Source organism: Hypoxylon trugodes (genome assembly GCF_022578975.1).
Source record: "Hypoxylon trugodes strain CBS 135444 unplaced genomic scaffold F4822scaffold_7, whole genome shotgun sequence".
NCBI lineage: Eukaryota > Fungi > Ascomycota > Sordariomycetes > Xylariales > Hypoxylaceae > Hypoxylon > Hypoxylon trugodes.
In genome coordinates, this window is record NW_026250022.1 from 2,011,757 (window position 1) to 2,034,354 (window position 22,598).

General features: G+C 46.2%; 6 protein-coding genes across 6 annotated transcripts; 5 read left to right on the plus strand and 1 right to left on the minus strand.

The window, feature by feature from the left end:
* Positions 1-1,489: 1,489 nt before the first annotated feature.
* Positions 1,490-4,359, plus strand: F4822DRAFT_410837 (methylenetetrahydrofolate reduct). Its single transcript, XM_051458800.1, has 3 exons — positions 1,490-1,789; positions 1,909-3,689; positions 3,741-4,359. Exons 2-3 carry the CDS (start codon positions 1,991-1,993, stop codon positions 3,908-3,910), a joined length of 1,869 nt encoding a protein of 622 aa, XP_051312434.1. The 5' UTR covers positions 1,490-1,789; positions 1,909-1,990; the 3' UTR covers positions 3,911-4,359.
* Positions 4,360-4,604: 245 nt separating this feature from the next.
* On the plus strand, positions 4,605-7,086 carry F4822DRAFT_410842 (uncharacterized protein). Its single transcript, XM_051458801.1, has 4 exons — positions 4,605-5,277; positions 5,385-5,590; positions 5,783-6,436; positions 6,502-7,086. Exons 1-4 carry the CDS (start codon positions 5,106-5,108, stop codon positions 6,832-6,834), a joined length of 1,365 nt encoding a protein of 454 aa, XP_051312435.1. The 5' UTR covers positions 4,605-5,105; the 3' UTR covers positions 6,835-7,086.
* A 27-nt stretch (positions 7,087-7,113) lies between these two features.
* F4822DRAFT_410846 (molybdopterin binding domain-containing protein) lies at positions 7,114-9,395 on the plus strand. The gene is made up of 7 exons (XM_051458802.1): positions 7,114-7,661; positions 7,721-7,729; positions 7,789-7,833; positions 7,893-7,987; positions 8,059-8,076; positions 8,125-8,417; positions 8,476-9,395. The coding sequence occupies exons 1-7, from the start codon at positions 7,461-7,463 to the stop codon at positions 8,802-8,804; spliced, it is 990 nt and encodes a 329-aa protein (XP_051312436.1). The 5' UTR covers positions 7,114-7,460; the 3' UTR covers positions 8,805-9,395.
* Positions 9,396-12,875: 3,480 nt separating this feature from the next.
* Positions 12,876-14,331, plus strand: F4822DRAFT_410853 (ras-domain-containing protein). Its single transcript, XM_051458803.1, has 4 exons — positions 12,876-12,924; positions 13,010-13,124; positions 13,202-13,486; positions 13,542-14,331. Exons 1-4 carry the CDS (start codon positions 12,913-12,915, stop codon positions 13,781-13,783), a joined length of 654 nt encoding a protein of 217 aa, XP_051312437.1. The 5' UTR covers positions 12,876-12,912; the 3' UTR covers positions 13,784-14,331.
* Positions 14,332-16,169: 1,838 nt separating this feature from the next.
* Positions 16,170-18,613, plus strand: F4822DRAFT_323435 (uncharacterized protein). Its single transcript, XM_051455503.1, has one exon. It carries the CDS (start codon positions 16,391-16,393, stop codon positions 18,407-18,409), a length of 2,019 nt encoding a protein of 672 aa, XP_051312438.1. The 5' UTR covers positions 16,170-16,390; the 3' UTR covers positions 18,410-18,613.
* Positions 18,614-18,963: 350 nt separating this feature from the next.
* Positions 18,964-21,500, minus strand: F4822DRAFT_410870 (uncharacterized protein). Its single transcript, XM_051458804.1, has 3 exons — positions 20,226-21,500; positions 20,041-20,159; positions 18,964-19,988 (listed from the first exon to the last, which is right to left on the minus strand). The coding sequence occupies exons 1-3, from the start codon at positions 20,931-20,933 to the stop codon at positions 19,208-19,210; spliced, it is 1,608 nt and encodes a 535-aa protein (XP_051312439.1). The 5' UTR covers positions 20,934-21,500; the 3' UTR covers positions 18,964-19,207.
* Between the last annotated feature and the right edge of the window lie 1,098 nt (positions 21,501-22,598).

Below are 22,598 nucleotides of genomic sequence, written 5' to 3' on the forward strand. Positions count from 1 at the left end.
AGGTCTCCTTACACGACCGTATCCCTAGTACGAAACGAGAAAAAGTCGTCTTCGCCTTCCGAGATACTAGGAATTGCTAGAAAGATATCACTATGGTTCTATATAAAGAGGAATTTTGAGGTCTCCCCGGGCTAATTGGATCTATTTCAGTTGTAAATAGGGAGCTAGTACGGGGTTGGCATCAACTGGGGCGAAGGAAGTTTCCAGCGTCCTATCCGCCTAGGTTAGGTGGCTCCCAGTAGGTACCTACATAGGTATGTCCGCTGAGGATCCTCCGCTCACGAACACAAGTACCCGCTAGGCCCGCATGTCAGGGGCTTCTATACTATTTTACCCCCTACACTGATTTCTTTCAAATTGCAGCGCCACCGTCTTTGGAATGAAGAATATTGAGCTCTCTATCCGTGGTTAGAACATAATGGTTAAGATACCAGAAATTCATCTATAATATATCCAATTACTTGGCTCTTTACTCTCAACCTTGATGTCCCTGTCCAAACCTTCCAATTCGAATGTGTACATGCGTTGCTACCTAAACTTTTCAGATTATGCCTTGTCGATTCCTATATTGAGGCCATTAAATTTGGCATTGCGTTTATTCGATACTTTCTGTGTTAGCCGCGAGTATCTCTTGAATCATTAAGTATGGAGTACTTCATAGGTAGGCTATCAGAGTTGTCATAGAAAAGGCGCATACATGTTTGATTATTGGGCGTGTACATGTAAAATCGGCGATAAAATCTGCGTATAATTGGTTTAGAAGGTTCATTGACACTGGCTGTCAGCTGATATTCTTATTCAGCTACAACTCATACAGTTGGCTGTGGTGTCGGAAGGTGAGCGGATCACCACCCCCACACCGATCGGAGCGAAAATACAGGGGATGACCTTGGGTTACAGTTACAACAGGTACATACGCCTCAAAAATCTGGAGGGGTAAACGGTGAGGGGTAACTAATTGCGCGCGGTTTGGTGAACAATCAGCCATTAAAAAATAAAAAAGTACCCGAGAGCCTGGTAAATACTTACATTTTAGCGGGTGATTAATATAAAACGAAGCCTTTTTTGACAGGGCTTTTTACTATCAGACGTAACGCTCAAGGTACATTTAATTCACTATACTGGGAAACCCAATATAATGCGGATTGGGTACGTAGCAACCCGAACTTCAGGGTCCAATAGTGAATCGACCATGGCCCATTACGTAGTGCTTCATCCACTCGGACAATACATACATTTATGTACGCTACTTATATCCTACGAATTACTGCAGACAGTCCATATGATTGTTAAACTTGATAGGTAGGATTATACAGGTACTCCAATAAGCTGCATATGCATGATGAACGTTCAAGTATGTACAATATAGCGCAGAACATAACAGTTTAACAGTATAAAAGTACAATATAATACCTCCGGCGGAGTATCAGTTTACCGCAACAAGCAGGTCGCCATGCCTGAAAGGCGTTAGACTTTCTAGCTTGGACCAATTAGAGGGGCTCCAGACTCGGAAGGGCGGGAGGTAGCGTTAGTGGAACCTTGTTAACCTTGCTAAAAGACCTAATGGAACTACCTACAGAGTAGTTGCTCTAAGGGATTGAAATTGAAATTCCGGGTTCCTTCTTTTTTCTCCTCTCTCCTGCTTTACAACCCTTCATATTTCATATCTTTGGTCGGAGGGAACAATATTGTTGTTGGGTTTCAGCTAATCCTTTGCCCGAGGACTTTCGCAAATAGACTTCTCAATCCGAGGGTCTTTTTTCTATGTTACTTCGTACAAGATTGCTTGGTGAGTTTGCGCTTTGTACTATTTGTTCCATTTAATTTTTTACTACCAAACGGGATTTTGGTATACAAATATATCTTAGCGACGTATGTCTTACCTCTTAACTAACCTTCCTCTCTTAGATTTTCATATGTAATTTCTTCGTACCAACATACTACTCGTTCCGTCTAGCTTAAACAATAATCGTATTCGTCACCGCCCAAAATGCATATCAACGAGATGCTCGCAGAAGCCGAGAGGACCGGCCAACCGTCCTTCTCCTTTGAATACTTCCCTCCGAAAACGGCCCAAGGTGTACAAAACTTGTACGACCGTATGGAACGTATGTACGATTTTGGTCCAAAGTTTATCGACATAACATGGGGTGCTGGAGGACGAATCGCTGAGCTGACCTGCGACATGGTCGTCCAGGCCCAGGCTTATTTTGGCCTCGAGACATGTATGCATTTGACGTGTACGGATATGGGTGAAGAGAAGATCAACGATGCGCTGAGGAGGGCATACAAAGCTGGATGCACCAACATCTTGGCATTGCGAGGTGACCCGCCACGAGAAAAGGAGCAATGGGTAGCGGCCGATGGAAAATTCCGATATGCGAAAGATCTTGTTGCCCACATCCGAAAGACATATGGGAACCACTTCGACATTGGTGTTGCCGGCTATCCCGAGGGCTGCGATGACAACAAGGACGAAGACTCTTTACTTGATCACCTAAAAGAGAAGGTTGATTTGGGCGCTACTTTTATCGTAACCCAGATGTTTTACGACGCCGATAACTTTGTGCGATGGGTAGGAAAGGTCCGAGAAAGGGGTATCACTATCCCAATTGTGCCTGGAATCATGCCTATTGCGACCTATGCTAGCTTCCTCCGACGAGCGAATCATATGAATTGCAAGGTACCCGAACAATGGATGACCGCTTTGGAGCCAATTAAGAACGACGATGCTGCTGTGAGGGAAGTCGGCAAGACACTGGTGGCTGAACTATGTCGGAAGATCATGGCTGCTGGTATTGTTCACCTCCACTTCTACACCATGAACTTAGCTCAAGCGACGCGCATGGTTTTGGAAGAGCTAGATTGGATGCCAACTACAACCCGCCCTCGGAAACAAGCATTACCTTGGAAGCAATCTCTTGCTCTCGGACGACGCGAGGAAGACGTACGCCCCATTTTCTGGCGCAATCGCAACAAGTCGTACGTTTCAAGAACTCAAGACTGGGATGAATTTCCAAACGGCAGATGGGGTGATTCCCGTTCTCCTGCCTTCGGTGAATTGGATGCTTATGGTATCGGTCTGACTGGTACTAACGAGTCTAACCGCAAGAAATGGGGGGAGCCTAAGTCCGTAAAGGATATAGCTTCCCTTTTCGTTAGATATATGGAGAACGACCTTCCTTCATTGCCATGGAGCGAAGCACCCTTGACTATCGAGTCTAATTCGATTAAAAACGACCTGATTAAACTCAACCAACGTGGCTTGCTGACCATTAACTCTCAGCCGGCTGTAGATGGCGTCAAGTCCACGCATCCAATTTATGGATGGGGACCTTCGAATGGATATGTCTACCAGAAGGCCTATCTAGAATTGCTAGTTACCCCCGAGTTATTCCCCGAGATTCTTCGAAGAATCGAAGCAAACCCAGACCTATCGTACTACGCAGTAACTCGGTCGGGTCAATTCTTGACGAACACACCATCCGAAGGACCCAACGCGGTTACATGGGGAGTTTTCCCAGGCAAGGAAATCGTTCAACCTACAATCGTCGAGCACATTAGTTTCTTGGCCTGGAAAGATGAGGCATACAGACTCGGTATGGACTGGGCCCATTGCCATGACGCCAACTCGCCTAGTCGCATCTTGATTGAGAAGATCATGAATGAGTGGTATTTAGTCAATATTGGTGAGCTTCCTCCTAAAGCATTGTCAAACGTCATACTAATAGGAATCCTAGTTAATAATGACTTCCGCGAGCCGCGGAGTATTTTCGAACTTTTCGATGGGTTGTCGGTTCAGGACATTGATGTACCTGTGAAGACGCCCATTCATGAATCTAACGGAATTGATAAGGAGAGTAACGGCGTTTCAACCGTCAACGGGAGCGGAACAGTCTCGGCAGCATAAGCCTAGTGATGATACAGGGAATGGCGTCAATTGAACTTTTCAACAAGCATTGGGTCGGTGGGCGAAGGGAGTTTACATTTTCAACAAGCATAATACCAAGGCGTTTGGAACTGGGGTCCAGATTTTTCAACAAAAAATCAGAGCACAGGTTATAGGGCTTTTAACGGCAACCTGGAAAAATGGGATGGGCTTTAAAAAGAGGCTAGCTGCATCATATCTCAACGATACCCCCAGCAAATCAAAGATGATGATTTCGAGAATAGTTTGTTTTATATTTTGGACGAGGGCAGTCATGGGGCGACATCTAGCGAGCGAGTTACAAAACGATAACTTATGGCTGCACAGAGGTTGGATGGCTTTTAGCTACATACCAATCTTGATATACAGAAATAGCCGAATAGAAATTGGAAGAAACTTGGTAGTAAAAGAATTACCACCATTTACATATGCATTTTCATACCATTTATGACTTGTGAATACCTTCACTATTTCATCGAATACCCCATTGCCCAAATTTACGACCGATATCTCCGACTCACATGCCCAGCTTCTTTTTTATCACCGACTCCTTTTGCGGCTCAAGCGGTCAGGGTCGTATCAAGCAAATCTAGCAAATCTAACCTACTCCATTATTAGTCTAGACCATTTTTTAATTAGCGAGCCACATGCCGGCCGCCGTAGACCAACGTGCGCCCTCAGCTTAAAAAGGGTCTTTGTGTGGACTGCTAATACCGCTTCGTCTGTAGCGCTAAATTTGAAATGGACCCTGAACCAGAATAACCAGGTTATTTCAAAATGGGACGCCCAGTTTTTCTTTTTCTTTTTTTCCACGATGGGGGGGATAACGACTCCTATCGTATGTTTACTGATAGAATGTGAGAGTTTTCTCATTATCCGAATCGTAAAGGAAGCTAAAGTGTGTCGTACACAGCAGAATTTCTTCTGCTTATAGCTTATTAAGGGAGTTTTTAATGGTGTTCCCCCTTGTATCCTTGATTGTTGAGGCCTATGTAGGAAGCATTTTTCTACCTAATTAATGCACCCCCTGCCTAGACCGATCCCTACTAGTTTTTATTTTTATTTTTCTTTCTTATCCCTATCCCTTTCAGAACCCATCATTTCCTAGTACTTTTTCCTTCACTCCCTAATCCCTTTTTCTTCTTAATACCGCCCATTCCAAAAGGGCGAGATAATCATGGGTTCGATAATTATAAGTCCGGAGTTACCTCCGAACGACGTTCTACTCCTACGGAATCTTGCCGACGACATTGAGCGATATCAGCAAAACGAACCATCCGGTAAAAGCTCCGGCAAGAACTCCGGTGTAAAGAAAAGCTCCGCGCCCGGCCAAGAGCCTGTCAATGGAAGTAGGTCCACTAAGTCCGTAATACGTTGGACGGGGAAGTTGAGGCCGAACTCAAGGAGCCACCCCGGGATCGGGCTCTTGTGTTAACTAGGATTTTTCTCATTATAGCCGCCAACCATAATGTCTCGGCATCTAGGGATGAACAAGACCTCTCGCGCATGAGAGCGGTCAATGATCCGGAAAATAAAGAGTTCGAACCGACCGTTTTTGTTTCCGTAGACCTTCGAGATCTATCGACGCGGTTGCATCCTGTCGTTTACAAGTACATATTGATGCCATATGTGAGATGGGCTCAGACTATTGCAAGACATCCAAGGGTATGTGCCATGATGATACTTTCCACATTATGTAGACATCTTCCGTATCTCCGATATATACTAAGACATTCATAGTACGCCATGACGTAATTCACTCATCTCACCTAGCTGCCTCTCCAAACAGCATGATTCCCAATAATGAGGATATAGCTCAACGCTGTCGTATGAGAAGTTCACTGACAATTATGTAGTGATGTGGTGATGGTCACTCACCTAATCCTATACTTCACCACTTCCGTCCCCAGTGCACTATGGCTCTTCTACAGCTTCAATTGGTTCCACGGAATTGCCCACTCTATAATGCAATTCTGGTATGTAGGCACGTATACGTTGATGATGCACCAACATATCCACGGCGGTGGTGTACTCCGCAAACACCCCGTAATCCGGTTATTCGACTTGGCATTTCCGTATATCACTGACCCGTTAATGGGCCATACGTGGAATTCGTACTATTACCACCACGTGAAGCACCATCACGTCGAGGGCAACGGACCCGATGATCTGTCGTCGACTGTTCGCTACCAGCGCGATAACATCTGGCATTTCCTCCACTATGTCGGCCGCTTCTACTTCCTTGTCTGGCTGGACTTGCCGCTGTACTTCCTGCGCAAGGATCGTCCCACTTTTGCGCTGAAGGCGGCGTTTTGGGAGCTGGGCACTTATGCCACGCTGTTGACTTTATTCCGTATTAATGCTCGCCCGACGTTCTTCGTTTTCTTGCTCCCGCTCATGTTACTGCGTGCCGGTTTGATGGTCGGAAACTGGGGACAACACGCTCTTGTCGACGCCGATGAGCCGGATTCCGATTACCGGTCTAGTATCACCCTCATTGACGTTCCCGTAAGTGCCACCCTTACCCCCAACCCAAGCAAAACCACCATGTACTTGCTTTTAACGGTAAATAGTCCAACCGCTACTGCTTCAACGACGGGTACCACACCTCGCACCACCTAAACCCCCGACGGCACTGGCGCGAGCACCCGGTACACTTCCTCGCAAACAAGGAAACGTACAGCTCAGAGCACGCACTCGTCTTCCATAATATCGATTACTTGGAGATCACCGTTCGCCTGCTGATGCATCACTACGAACACCTGGCGCGGTGCTTGGTGCCAATTGGTGAGCGGCAGATCGCGATGACGATTGAGCAGCGCGCTGCGCTGTTGAAGCGGTGCACGAGGCGGTTTAGTGAGGAGGAGATTAAGGAGAAGTTTGGTGTGCAGGGGAAGGGGAAGTAGAGATAGATTGGTGGTGGTGGTGGCTGGGTGAAGGTTGGAGGGGAGAAGATTAGGTCTGAATGGACGCCATAGACGCTGCTAGATTCTGAAAGATGAGAAGATCTTCAGCGGAGGTTATAGATCCGTCCTGTGCATCTTTAGAGTGTTAAGGTGCACCCAACGGTTTCGAGGAATACCAAGATACATATTATATATAACGAATTCACCATTGCCATCCCGTTCTTTAGGGATGCTATTTCCATAAAATCTGACAGTTCTTTGGGAATAATTGAAGCACCCAAGACAATAGTAGGCTACTATGTATGCCGAGGTTGATCCGTACCTAGGTAGGTACCGGTGGGCGGGCAGTTGCCTACCAAGAAATACGCCTAAGTTCCAAGGAAGGACCGCCGGATGGAGGAGGGGCGGCCGCCTTACGCCTACACCTACGCCTGACGCCCGCTCAGTTAAACCCGTTCATTCGTACCTGCCTACCCCGAAAAACCATTCGATCTTTGCATTTAATTGCACTCAGAAAAACTCGCCGAATTGCATCTTGCTTACTACTGCAGGTCATCCTTAACGGTGCAGAGAAGTGGAAAAAGGCTATTACATAATACCTAAGTACATACCTTAAGGTTGTTCCCATGATCTCGCGATTATCACAAATCTCGCGACACCTCTCGAGATCCGCACCCAATTTTAATCGTTTATCTGCTACGGCGACATCAGGATTTAGGACCGGCGGTCTTTCGTCAAGAATCATGGCTTCGGCGGATGAGAATAACAAGAAGACTATACATACGGCGGCCTGCCTAATTATCGGCGATGAGGTGCTTGGAGGGAAGGTACATGCCCCGCCTTGTCTAGAGCTGTCACGCGATGCACTCAGCTAATTTCTATTTAGACAACCGATGTATGCACCTATATAATCCCGTATCTAAATGCGAATATCACTAATATATGGCATCAAAGACCAACTCGGCTTATATGGCCAAGTGGTGCTTTTCTCTAGGCATAGTAAGGCTCACATCATTCTTATATCTCATGGCCCGTTGTAAAGCTTACACATTGTATAGAATTTGAAGCGAGTCGAGGTTATCGAAGATGACGAAGATGAGATTGTTGAGGCTGTGCGTAGGATGAGTGATCGCTACGACTTTGTTGTTACCAGGTACTTACATCAAAGAGCTCGCTCTTTTACCCTTTTTATACAGTCAAGCTAACAAGCCAACCCCTAACCAGTGGCGGCATAGGACCGACGTAAGTGAACAAAGTCACCGTACTGATAATGAGGCTCACCTAAAATAGACATGATGACATCACCTATCAATCTATCGCCAAAGCGTTCGGACTGAAGCTTATACTGCACGATGAGGCGTATGCACGGATGAAGAAGCTTAGCAGGCCTAACAAGGCTCAGCCCAATTTCAGCTGGGACGTCGATTCACCAGCTAAGACTGCGCGGCTCCGAATGGTTCGGTTACCGATTGACGAATCTCGCGAACTATCGAAACAAGTCATATTTACCCGCGACGACCTTTGGGTTCCTATCTCCGTGGCAAACGGAAATATCCACATTCTACCGGGAGTACCGAAATTATGTGAGTTGTTTTAACAGCAGTGATGTTATAGGCAGGTAATGTTGCTAACAAGAACTAGTCGAGTCCCTCCTTGAAGGCGTCAAGCCGTTCGTAGTCGACAGATTGGTAGACCCGGATGGCAAAGGAATCGCTAGAGTTATTATCTCTACACCGTTGCCTGAGAGCGCCGTCGCCGATTATCTCACCGAACTAGCGGGCAAGGTCGCAGCCAAGGGTGTGAAAGTCGGAAGTTATCCTCGATGGGGCAAGAAGAATAACACCATCACTCTAGTCGGAAGGGATAGAGATTACCTCGAGAGCCTTGTTCCGGAGGTGGTTACGAATGTCAAGGGAAGGCGAATTCACGTGGAAGGAGAGGATGATGATGAACCCGAGGCAGCATCCTAGCAGTGGCTCGATTATTTACTGTGAGCCAGGATGAACATATACGGAGCATTTGATATTTCGGCATATCCCCCCGCGTTGCGTTCATGGATGGAGAAGGTATTAGCATGATCTTCGGTGGTCGTGCAGCTAGCTCGGCGATTTTTGTCTAGGCTCCCTCTCCCCGCGAATAGCTTCCCTAACTAATTATCCCTTACTCGGACCGCTTCCGGTTTGAGGGGGCTATTGGCCAAAATGAACTCATTAAGCGATGTACAAATCATAGGATTTAGCATCTGCAATTGTCAATAGACTTAAATACGTAGAGTGGCACGCGTACAAATCCGAGCAAATGAGAATTTTGATGTTTCTCCGAAGAATATCAAACACGTTATTAGTAATAACTACCCGGATACTTGAGTAGGTATCTGATAAACATTGAGTTGGAATCATGAGATCTTTCCCCCTTCACTACAAGAAGAGCGAGCTATTTCTGTGTTCGCGGGGTTAGATATCCCTGCTGGGGTAGGAAAAGGCGTTTCTCGACAATTCCGGTTAGAGGATCATGCTTCATGACACCCACATGCATACTATAGTAGTTACATGTAGATACGCATACATAATAGGTACATAGTATACATGGGAATATATACCATAATAGCTTAGGGGCGGAGATTTTAAGGTTCCGTCAGGCTTCTAGAAAAGTTTAATACGGCTCCTCTAGGTCTGAGTAGAGCAATCCATCACGAGGAAGCGAGGTACAAGAATGAGACTTGCTGAATTGATTTAGGGGGTGTATATCCAAGTACCGAGGTACCTATACAAGACACTCCAACACGATTGTTTATAACCATTGACGGCTGATAGACTTATAAGATGTACATTGATATGAGGCTGTTTCTTGGGAAGACGAAATGAAACTTATTTTAAAAACCAGATCCGCGTCACATTGATCGGCCCTATTGGATTGAAACGGTTTTCTGTTTCCATATTCCTTTTTAGTAAGTACATACACATACACAATCCATCCCAATACCGCCTATCCAATCCGCTCGGCGTTTACCGAATGGCACTATTAGAACAGGGCGTTCATAATCGGTGTTAATGTGTATTGGTAAAAAGCCGCTGAGATCATTAAGCATTTACTATTACTTTTCAACAGGAAAGATAAACTGAGGCGGGAAAACAAGACGATGGGACGCCAAGGGTGGTTAATTGTTGTCGAATTTTTGTACCTCCCCCCGGTAGGATTCCGCAGCCTCTCTTTATCTTTATTGAATATCCCAATCAACGTTAGTAAGACCGGAGCGACTAACTCTGGTCCAGTGAGAGTCCTTGGATGCAAGAGATGCCTGTAGTATATGTAGGATGCTGATCAATGGGGAAGTTAGCAAGGCACACTCATCTTGGTCGCGTCTTGGTCGGAATATGATGGGCTAGAAGTGCTCGACATTCCCAGTCGGTTCACCGCTCGAGGTGGTATCGTTGGTGGGGTACGAACGAAAGGGTTGGTGGCTGGCTGTTGAATTTTTCTGGGGCTGTCAATACTACTAGTGCGATATGAACGGTACTCTTCCCTTTCCCCCCACGAAGCTATCTGGGGAGTGAACGAACGGTGTAGTTAGTTCGAGCAGAAGAAGCAATCACAGCTCCTGTTCGCGTTACTGTGACGTATGTACTATTTGTATGTACGAGCGGGAGATAGTCAATTCTTTCCCTTGTGAGCTACCTAGGTATCTATCTAGGTGCATATAGGATGTGAAGAGCTGTAAACCATGCGTATTGTCACTCACATCGATCTATTCGAAGGAGCGCTAAACAGTAAAAGGAATATCAGAGTTCAATAATCTAATTGGCTTAGAATCGAGACGCCTTTCGATCAACGGTTGAGATAATACCTAGGTATTATTATAGGTATAAGAGCTCGCAAACAAAAGATCATAGGCCAAGGTATTGAGTGGATAAGTGAGAGATTGGCATGAAAATGGAGGATTAATAGAAAGTTTATAGCGAGTAAGATAGAGTAAAATGGACTGAATTTTAGGTGTACCTGGTGGTTCTAGCGTTGCTAATATGAAATTAGCCCCTGATTAAAGATGTAACTTTGAATTCTAATCAATCTTCTCTCTCAGGTACAGTATGTACATGTATCTTTAGTGGATGTCGAAGCGCTTCTTAAGAAGAGATTCTCCTCATTTCCCGAGCTCCCCATGTCGCCTCAAAATCCCCCATTTATCCCCATAATAGTGTACCAAAAGTATCCATTATGTGTATCATTAGAGATTGTGATATATACCACAAATCAATGCTTACAGCCAAGGAACCAGATAGTTGGTAAGTTGTGTGTAATGTGCAATGTAGCTGTGTGAGGAACGGGGATAGCGGGATTGATTGATAAAAAAGAGAAGAGCTGCAGCCTGTAGGTAACTTTTTAAACTTTCATAGCATCATTCCTCGATCAATCGATGCGAAGCTGACGCAAGACACACAGGATAATGCCCACACACGGGCCATCTTGCATGTATCTTTTATAGAGCATCGTATGTACCTTTTTCTTTTGATAAGTCTTAAAATTTAGCATCGACATCCGCGCAAACAGATACTACGTAACCCCATTGAAAATCCATATTTTATTATATTCGATTAGGTACAATTTCAACACTGATTGTCATACTCCGTCCTCCCAGCCAACACTATTAGCTCATACCGAAGGTACCTGACCTATATTACTTTCAATCAGAGCAATGCACAGAGTAGAATAGGTACATACCTAAGTAGGCAGGGGAGGTAGTAGACAGGCGCTACTTAGCCCCATCCTACTAGCGGTATACCTAATGTACCTCTAAGAGGCTAGCGGCGGTCTCCTATTTTAGCCTAGCGTCACCCACTTCTTCGAATTAAAAGAGACCATCTACCTACGAATTGAGTGATGTAGTGGTCTGTGCTTGTTAATCAAAGCGACAAAATCGTATGAGAAGTCTAACAGGCAATGCTAATCAATATCCCTTCTAGTCCGTGATGCTCCTTTTTACTCGGCCCCACCACCAATAATTGTACCGTACATACCTCTCACATACGGTTCTTTTATTCCTTCAAAGCCCGGTAGGAAGGACGTGCTGAAGCGTTCTAAGTACATTACATGTAAGATAGATATAGTGGACAAGGGGTGCATACCTAGGTACATATGTGGGTACATGTAAATAGGTAGGTCATGGTCAAGGTTCATGTAGCAAGAAGGTACCTTCTCTCCAATTACCATAGGCCTTAGGTAAGGTAGGTGACCACCCTCCCCTTTGCCTTGTGTGGCCAAGGAACCAAAGCAAGCAAGCGCCCGAAAAAGAAGAAGGGAAAGAAGTGTCCAGGTGCAAGTGGGAATCCACAATTCCACAATCCATCTTTCCTTACACTTGCACTTGCTCTTTACTTTGGTTCTCTCCTTAGTTCCCTAGTTCCTAGTTCCTTTAGTTCCTTAGTGAATCAACTCACCCCCTTCAACGCCTTCAAGCCTCCTTCTTTCGCTCGTCACTCGCCGTCACTGCTACAACTGCGTCTTCCCAGTGTCGTCCCACGGCGGTAACTGTACAACACACACCCACGTACGTACACGACGAAGAAGAATTATCCATCTTTTCTCTCACTTTATCCTTTCTTCTACTCTTATTTTTTTTTTTCTTTGTACCACCAAGATCAAAAAATTCAGGATCCCCCTCCTCGTCCAATCCCCTCCCTCCCTACCTACTATTCTTGCTCTTGTAATCAATCACTTCTTCTTTCTTTGCCGGTCTACGGCGGATTTTCCTTTTTTAAACTATCTTGCAACCAAAGTCCGTCAATCACCGGCGACCCCAGCCAGAATAATCAGAACTACCTCTCCACATATTACCGTCAAAATCCATCTTTTACTTGGTCCGTCCCTTAAGATTTACGCCGAATCCGTGACGACCGAGAACTCGCTCCCTTTGTCCGCCCGTTTAGAATAATCTGAACTTTGTTGTTGCGCTTGTACCAAAGCCTACCACTCCCATTTGACTCTGCGCTTTGGCCGAAATTCCCTCTTCCATTCACACCAGTCCGGTCCTTCAGTAGCAAAAGAAGAAAAAAAGGCATATCGCTGCCAATTGGCGAACACACAATGGCATCAAAGGTACGTGTCTCATGCGCCCGCATCTCGCGCGCAACTCCATGGACACGCCGTCTCGACTTCAATTGCTCACATGTCATCCCTACAGTTTCTACGAGAATACAAGTTGGTAGTAGTCGGCGGTGGAGGTGTCGGAAAGTCTTGTTTGACCATTCAATTGATACAAAGTCATTTCGTCGATGAATATGATCCTACCATTGAAGGTGCGTTAAATCGACAGTAACCGACATTGCCTCCCCAATCTCGTCGTGTTCGTCTTGAGTTGACATTATCTCCCTAGATTCATACCGTAAGCAGTGTGTGATCGACGATGAGGTTGCTCTACTCGATGTACTCGATACAGCAGGTCAGGAGGAATATTCAGCGATGAGGGAACAATACATGCGTACCGGCGAAGGATTTCTCCTAGTTTACTCTATCACTTCCGATCAAAGTTTCGAGGAAATCCGTACTTTCCAACAACAGATTCTCAGAGTCAAGGACAAGGACCCGACAGATTATTTCCCGATGGTTGTGGTTGGTAACAAGTGCGATTTGGAGAGCGAACGAGAGGTCCCCCGACAAGGTACGTTTATTTCGTTATTTTGGCCCTACTTCTATCTTATTGACGCGTATTTCAGACGGCGAGGCGTTGGCGAAGCAGTTTGGATGTCCCTTTGTTGAGACATCAGCTAAGTCCCGAACGAACGTCGACAAGGCATTTTTCGATCTAGTCCGAGAAATCCGACACTACAACCGTAACATGTCAGGTCTACCGACAGGTGGTGGTGGCAATGGCGGTCCGCATGGTCCTAGTGGCAAGATAGAAATGAGTGAGGGCGAATCCGAAGCCGGTTGCTGCGCCAAATGTGTAGTCCTATGATTGATTCCGACGAAGATGGCACGGGAGTGAAACGAGTTTGGTGGTTATTTGAGAAAAGCATATGAAGATATGGACTCTTTATCCGCCGACACGTATAAGGGAGGGAGGGAGTGTATGTGAGAGTGTGCATCCAACATAAACGCGATGAACGATCTTGGCGGGTTCGCAACATACATGTCGGTCCAATCGAAGCAAAATTGTTGCATGGTAATGGGAGTCCAGGGTCTTTACAAATCTCGCTATGAGACCGAGTAAAACCACATCAGCATCTGAAAAAGGGATAAAAGGACAAGATCGAGTGGCTTAATGTGCTACCCGCTCGAGAAGAGACAACACTGTCTATGCGAATTTATGGCACGATGCGTTTTTTAAGATTACAGAATACTTTGCGTGGACCTTCCCAGGTCTAGATCATCGGAGACGATGTGGAAGGCGATCGATCTCTCCTATTGGTCATTTTCACTACTTGTAATGTTCTTCACTTACTTTTTTTTTGCTCGTTTTTTTTTTTCTACAGTGGTTTGATGTCATAGATTCCCCCTCTCAAGTTCAGGCGTCAGTCAGTTCAAATGATCCGGACTCGAAATTATCTTTTTTGTGAAAGTGGATTGCCCTCGATTCGAAATTGGGACTCGGGATTTGGTCCATGATGAAATGTCAGTACTGAATGGTGATTCGATCGATATATGGATAATTGAGCACAGCCTTCTGGATTTACTTGTACTCTGCGTAGCATTTTAGTGCTAATCGTAAATAGGTTAATAATCTTGTTTGTCCCCAGGTACGAGTTCTTTCAGTTCAAGAATGCTTGTGTCCAATACTTCCACAATGTGTTTGTCATAATCAATTCCTCCGGTGTTGGAATATGGCTAATGAACGTAGTAGTTAGAGTAAATTTTGTCCAGCTCAGCTCAGCATAGTGGTGTAACACGACTACGATGTGATTGTAACGAGCTACAATATCGGTTATCAAACAAAGATACCCTCGCATCTGAAAGGGCTTGTTTAGAACCCCTTATACCAGTGTCGTCTTCGCGGAGAAACCGTTGCTCCTCCTGCTGGTATATATAACCCCATATCTGTTGAGATATCCGGATACCATCCTAATTCCCATAAATTGGTGATTATCCAGGCAAGAGTGAGAGGAGGATTAACATAGCAGCTATCCAGGAATTTACCTACCTCCTAACTTACCTAATATACCAAGTTCTTCAAGCCTCCCGCAGAGTCCCATGAGATAGTGAATGTCCTAATTTCAACAGCGTTTTATGCCCAAACGACTCCTTTCCAGCTAAGTCATCACTACATTTAACCTACCTGAACTCCTACTAAGTTCGCAAATAGGCGCTTGCCTGCCCTCATCACCGTGGCAATACGATCCCTACAGAACAATGCCTTACAACCAGAACCCAAGGCAAAACAGTTTCATCTGGAGGCACTTTAACTTGTGTAATAACAATAATCATAGTAGAAAACAAAATTGTTGTATGCACTTATCTCGACATGTATACCTGGGTATATATTGCTACTAGTGTCCCGCTGGCATGCCTGGAAAGCTCATCACAGACTCTAACATTCGTTAAGCTACACTTACTCGATTAAACAGACTTATACTCTTTAGACTATCAGAACTTTTCGTTGTAAACTCAACTTACATACCTACTTAGGAAGCTATCGACAGATATCTACAGATTCTTCAACCACAAGACTGGCAAAATGTCACAAGTTCCTCATTGGTATCGACAGCCCGTGTTCAATCCGCAAGAGGAGGAATACAATCCGAGAGTTGTCTGGGATCACTTTACTCACTTTGGTCGGATGAATCAATTCTACATGTGGCGTGACGCATTCGCCCCGGACAGCCCTGCATGCGATTACTGCTTAGTCAGAGAGTATCCATGCACTTGGACAGCGGGCCAACAATGTGTACCATGTGGAAAGGCACATTCTTATTGTACTAAGCACACTGCTACGCCCATACACGTTGATGACCCTAACACCGAGCTCAAGATCAATCCGGCAACGGGATACAGTGGCGTAACTTCGCTAGGCCCAAATTCGAAGACTCAATACACGTTTGTTTCTCCTCCTCGTTTGTCATATACACCAGGGTCTCGCGCTTTAGGTATATTCGGTGCACCGCAAAGCCCATTCCAACCCCGTAAGCCCATCCGCCCAGCTCCGTCATCGGCGCCCTTCCCGAGTCTACAATCCCTTGGGCCGCAGCCACCAGGCACTCCACAGCAGCAGCACCTAAACCCTGCTCAACAATATCCAAATCCAGCCACTCCACCACAACAGGTCATCCCAGATTATCAACAGCAACAACAGCAGCAGCTACAACAACAACAACTGCAAGAGGAGCAACAACGAGAGGAGCTACAGCAACGGATACAACAGCAGCAGCAGCAACAACAACAACAACAGCCAGGTTTCCAGCAGTATCCCCCTTTTCAACCGCAGCAACCAGGTATTGCTCAGCAATACCAACAGCAGATTCTTCAACCATGGCTAAATCCCCAACAGCAACAACTAAATATCCAACAGCAAGGATTCCCACCACAGCAGCCGGCACAGCAGCCAGGTTTCATACCGCAACAGCCATGGATGCCACCACAGCAACCAGCCGCCCCGCAACAACCGCCTTTCCAGCAGCAGGGACCTATCGGATATCCGCACCAACCCGCACAACAACCAGGCCCACCGGCCCCCGACGATGACGACGACGACGATGATGACGATGATGATGATATCCGGGGTCAAGACGCTGTGCGATGGCCTAGAGGAATGAAACCAAAGACGCATGATATCCAGGGCAACCAAATTATAAAATGCTCGAGTTGTACCCAATGGGGTCATGCCTGTGACGCCAACCCCTCGGTTCCACCAGGTATGGGCTGCACCGCTTGTCGAAAGCTCGACGTAGAGTGTAAATGGGGAAGCACGCGCTTACAACCAAGACCGGACGGGTTGACCCAGCCCCTATGCTGCGATCAATGTGCGAATTCGGGCATCCACCAATGTTCCTGGCGCTCGGCAGGGCCTGGTAGGCTCTACACTTGTCAACAATGCGTAGCTGTAGGTTACCAGTGCACGATAGGCGGAAGTGACATCAGATTCGTTGATAGCAGTCTGGGGCAAGTAAGCCATCATACGTTAACGAAGAACCTTGCATTCCAGAGCGGCCGTCCGCCGCACCAGGTTGAAAAACAGCCTAACCAAGTCGACAAGTTTTATCCTCAAAGGCCCCGAAGCGCAAGTCCCCCACGGGAACGTTCTAAAAAAGCTCCACCCAAAGGGAATTCTTCGGCTGCCGCTATAGTCCCTCAAGAGCCAGCAGTATGCCTAACGTGTCATAATCGTTGCGACAGGCACTTATTAAAGGGAACTTCGAGATTGTGTAATGCCCAACCGAATTCGAACCCCCCTCTAAGCTGTACCCGTTGTTCGAGATGGGGATTGGTTTGCGTCTTCGGAACGGGTAACGATCGGAAGATACTTAACTCACGTCAGGAAAAGCGTAAGTTCCCCGATGAAATACCCTCAAAGTGCGCCAACTGCACTTTAAAGGGCAGAAATTGTGACAGAAAGAGGCCGTGCGATAGTTGTGTCATGAACAATGAGCCTTGTGAAGGAGAGGGCAAGAACTGCTTCTTTCGGGGTGTACCGGGCGAGGATGGGCCCCTCTATTATATGAAGCTTGGTTATGGACCAAATGGAGTTAATGACCCCCCCGGGGCAAAAGCTCCTCGACCGTTGATGCCAGAAGGCTACCATCTCCAGTACCTTAATTTACTTGGACAGGAGTTGGTACAGCCAGCACCATTTCCGAACCAGGGTATTCTTCAGGGCGGTCCACAGAATCCCCCCCAAGGCATCCCTCAGAGTCAGAACAGTCCTCACAACGTTCCTCAAGGTATCCCTCAATATCAGGGCGGTCCTCAGAATATTACCCAGGGCACCCCCCAGAATCAGAATCTTCAGTCCCTCCAACCTGGTACTCTTCAGGGCGGTTTTCAGAATATCCTCCCAAACAGTCCCCAGAATTTGAATGTGCCCTCCCCTCAATCCACTGCCGGTTCTATCACCCCCCAACCTGCCGATTATGGGAACCATGGGCCTCCAAGAGCAAAATCTCCTGTGTATTTTGCCCCGATTGATCCTCAACTTCAATTCACTGACCCTGAGTTACTCGATCCCCGCCTATGGGTTTCGGAACAGGACAATGACGTCCAGATGGGCGGGACTGATGGAGCGGCTCAAGCGCCTGTTCAACAACAACAACAAGAAGTAAATCCGCTTGACTTGCTGAAGCAGCCGACGGCAGTGGAATTGGCGGCACATGGAATGCTGAAATTTAGTGACCCTGGGGATCAGGCGTTGATTCCGAATGTTTCCCGGACGTATGGGGCACCACCGCCTCCAGGACCTCTAGAACAACCGCAAGCAGGATACTACCATCCGACGGATGGAGACCAGAACGTGGGTTCACCATCTCCAACAGTCTTTCATCCCCAAATCGGGCAGCCCTCGGAAGAGGCTCCTACCAGCCCTTCGCATGGTACGAATATTGGTTCTCCTAGCTGGTCAGGAGATAACTGGGCTGGGATGGTGAACTATTTTTAGGTGGTTACCGTACTTAAGAGAGTAGGTACTGTATACGCCCTGCCACCTACCTAAACTCGTAGGGGGAGATATCCCGCGTAGATGAGTAGGTTAATATAGTTTTACTCCGTAACGTAAACGGATTCATTTTGGACGGCGTTAGGGGCAATGGTTAGCGTCTGTTTAGATTAGTATACTACTTAAGCAACAAAGGTATTATTCCAGAATGTCTCTGCTTCCAAAGCAAATGTGGTGTCTGTATGTGAATACATACTGAGCTAAAATGTGATATTTTTACGTAGGTAACGAAAATAGTATGATCTAAAGTTCATGAGAAACTTCAGGTTGAAACAAGTCATAACATACCTAAAGTTATATTACAGCGCCTCGGTCGCTACTTCCATATATCTTACTCTAATCGTTTACCGCATGTCTCGTATGTGCAAGTAGTTAGTGTGCTAATTTGTACGTGCTATAAGTTAGAATGATGCGATGAGCTAGGAGCGGGCCGAAATTGGACTAAATTTAAAGCTAATGTAGGAATAGCCTCATGACACTGTTAAGGTTTCTGTTATACAATTTAGGGAAGGAATGTTGATGGGAAGGTTCTTTATCGGAGACATGCCCGTAGTGTACATTCCCTACCATATCGTATACCCCCCACCTTATACTCGTACACCGATAAGGGATACAGAAATCAAGGTACGTCATCACTACTTAACATCATTCAAATCATTACGCGTTTCAATTGGGCATTTATTAACATTTTCCTTTCTATTACCTTTCTCCCCCCCCTAACGCCCTACTCCTTTAAGTTCTCTAGAACCCAGGACATCTAACATCAAATGGCGTCTTTTGATTCCGCGGCGAGCAAATCATATCGTTTGCAAACGCCCTCCACCGATCCAACAAATCCGTCTCACGCACTCCCTCGTGCTGCGGATAGAAGCTCAAGTGGCCGACTACACTCCGGGTATCAATTACAAACGGGCGCCTTGTTCGTTTTGGGATCGTCACTGTGATGTCTTGCTCGTCATCCTCAGCGATTGGTAGCGCGGCCTTGATATCATGACCCCATAGCGCCACGAAGTTCAGGTTGTAGCGTTTGTACTGGGTATTGTACAGCTGCTCAGCTCCAGGGCCGTTCTTACCTTGCGCCTGGTAGTGTTTCAGAGCGACTGTGGACGTGTTCTTAGGGCCCGTGAATTCCATCGGGGAGCCGAAGAAGTAGCGCGATATGGCATTATCCTCAAGGTTCTTTAGGAGCGAGTATTGCTGCTGGCTAGCAATAGCCCATGACTTCCATGCTGCCTCGTACATGGATTCGACACCCTTGTCACCACCGCGGAGATAGTTGAGACCCATTGGTGTCTTCATCAAGTCGAAATTATCGTTGGAGAGCAACAAGAACGGGTGGCCATAATAGGAGCGATTGGGGAATATTTCAGCATCTAGATCAATGCTGTCGACGTCACTGATGTTGAGTTCCGGTAGGTCAGACGATGGGAAAAGATCCTTCTCCGAGGGTCGCCATGATTCGGCGGCAAAGTGCGACGGTTTCTCTCTAGGATCGGGTCGGAAGGCGTGAATGGCGCCAACGCTATTGGAATGTTAGCATCTTAAAACAGAAACGAAATAGTGAGGATACTAACTGGAAGTGCTCGTAACCCGTTAAAGGACTGTTGACCAAATTCGCTGAGACGGCGAATGGGTGGGGTGTTGCGATCCTGGTATGAACCAACTGAGGAATTGCATCTGGATGAATAAAAACCTGGAACGCAGTATGTCAGAACGAGCCCATGAGAAAAATGCGCTGAATACGGCAATAGTGACTTACGATATCATCGTCGATCTTTACGTATATAGTATTTTCTTCTACGACCGAGTCCCAAATGCAACCGTAACTCGATCCTTCGCATTCGCCGCCTTGTACAATGTGGTAATGTTCCTCCCTCTGCGCAACCAATTCTTCCAGGTACTTCAAATCTTCTTCCTTATTCGTGTGGACCATAAATCGAATTTCGTCGAGATATCCGCCATTTGTGACTAAATTCTGTTGCAGGTAGCAGTCTAGAAAATCGACTGTCCTCTTTCGACCATAGAATACCAATGCGACAATTCTGATACCAGTGGGCTTCTTCCAGCCAGTCTTAGGGGCATGGGACTTTAATTTCGGCGCCGTTCCATTAGAAAGCGCACGAAGTGGAGTATACTGGCCCTCTCGGTCAACAGGCCATGTTGTACATTGTCCAGGTGTGCCAATATCTGCGCTTGGGCGTTGGAAAGGTGCAAGTCTGTATAAATCGTGATGGGTGACTTCGAAAACCACAATGGATAAACCGACGATAGCGATAAACGCGATTAATAACCTCCTAAAATCGAATTTCTTCATTAATAGGTGGCGGTCGATATGGCGCATCCACCATTCGCGATCTAACCCCATTTTCGGTGTGGACTTAGGTTGCGCGCGTAGAAATTCGGTTCGTTCCTCGTCCCATCCCGAGTATTCGTTCGTTGACGATCTGACAGCCGATAATTCTCCCATGGATAGAAACGTCAACTGCCCATTTGCGGGCGACGGTTTTCAAATAGCATGCCCAGGCCACACAGAGAAGGGGAATAGGAACACTGAAAATTACGCGGGTGAGAAAAAAAAGAGAAGGATGTCTCTTATTATTATTTCCTGCGTCACGCTTGGTGCCAAGAACAAAGACATTGTGTAAATTAAATCCCAAACCAGGCATCAAGTACCAATTAACTGGTATGGGGTAACATGCACCGAGCTTCCAGTGGTGGGAATTAGACGGGGGGGAAATAATAGAAACCTGCCATTTTCAGCTGGTCGAAAGATGCGTCTAGGCTGTGCAAATCTATGCAAATCAAATTATTACAACAGTGGCTCATCTCCATCAGACCATCCAGATGAGGACCCTTCGATGGCCCATGATAAGCCCGAATAGGTCAAGCGAGGGAAAAAGGCCCCTGAAATGCCAAGCATGGCAAAGGGGATAATCAAGGACTGTCAGCAAATCCTCCTAGTCCAACTAAACAGTACACTAAGGGGAATGATTGTGCGGCGGTTACAAAAAACAATAATGAGGATGAAACTAACTAGCAAGCTTTGTCCAAGACATTATTTGTGGTTTGTTATATCCGCCGAAAAAAAAAAAAAAAAATCGACGCACGAGAACGTAGCACATTGCGGTCTAGATGTGGATGCCAAGATCGTCACAACAGATGCATCTCTTATTCGGATAGGGCGGGATTTGTACCTTACCTTATCTTATATAAGGAAATTTAACACATTGGGAACCAATCATCTACCGTCCTTTACAATGCCATGCAAGCATTCTTTGTACGTACCTAATTCTTTACCGATAGTCATCGCTGTAGATACTGTATTTCGCACCCGGTACGGAGTATTGGATCGACGCTACGTTATGCCAGCCAGCAACTAACGTGCATGGAACACCAGTAGTATCCGACCTTTAATTTGTTTTAATTTTAGAATACGGCGCAAGAAGCATATCGTGATGTACATTCATTCTTCAGCGAGTAACGTTCCTTTCTTATATGGAGAACTCTTTCCACTAACGAAAAGATGTGGCCCTCTATTGTCGTCCCGTCGACGTAACTGTGGAGAAATTAGGTGGGCTACACTTCCTACCGTGCGGCACAAACGTTCAAATCTGGATATCCATGGATTTTCAGCCGCTGGTAGGGCTGAGCCTCGTAGGAACCAACATGTAATAGAAGAGTGGTTAATCAGACTTCCAACGTCGGATGTCTGGTGAATGTGTGATGTAATTTGATGTAATTTGTTTCCATGTAAAGCCCCGAAACCATCTAACATATGTATGCGATGGATATGCACCGCTTCAACCACACCAAGTTGGACATCAAACCGTCCACTAACCGCTATCTAAAAACTAACTATAGTACAATCGTTTTTCCTAATCGTGTCCAAAAATCCTTCCGGTGCTGCAAACACGTGTCTATATGTATCCGTTATCCTATGCAACATGCTAGTGATACCACGCCTCTGTAGTTCTTCCCTGACTCCGGCAAGTTTGCTTCTATAAGAATGATCATTTGAGTATTCGTACAGCCGACCAAACCACCAATTAAAAGACGTGCAAGCGTAGGTATCCACGTGGTAAATAAAATGAATAAGCACATCACTCATATCTCATGATTCTTTGTCCGACCT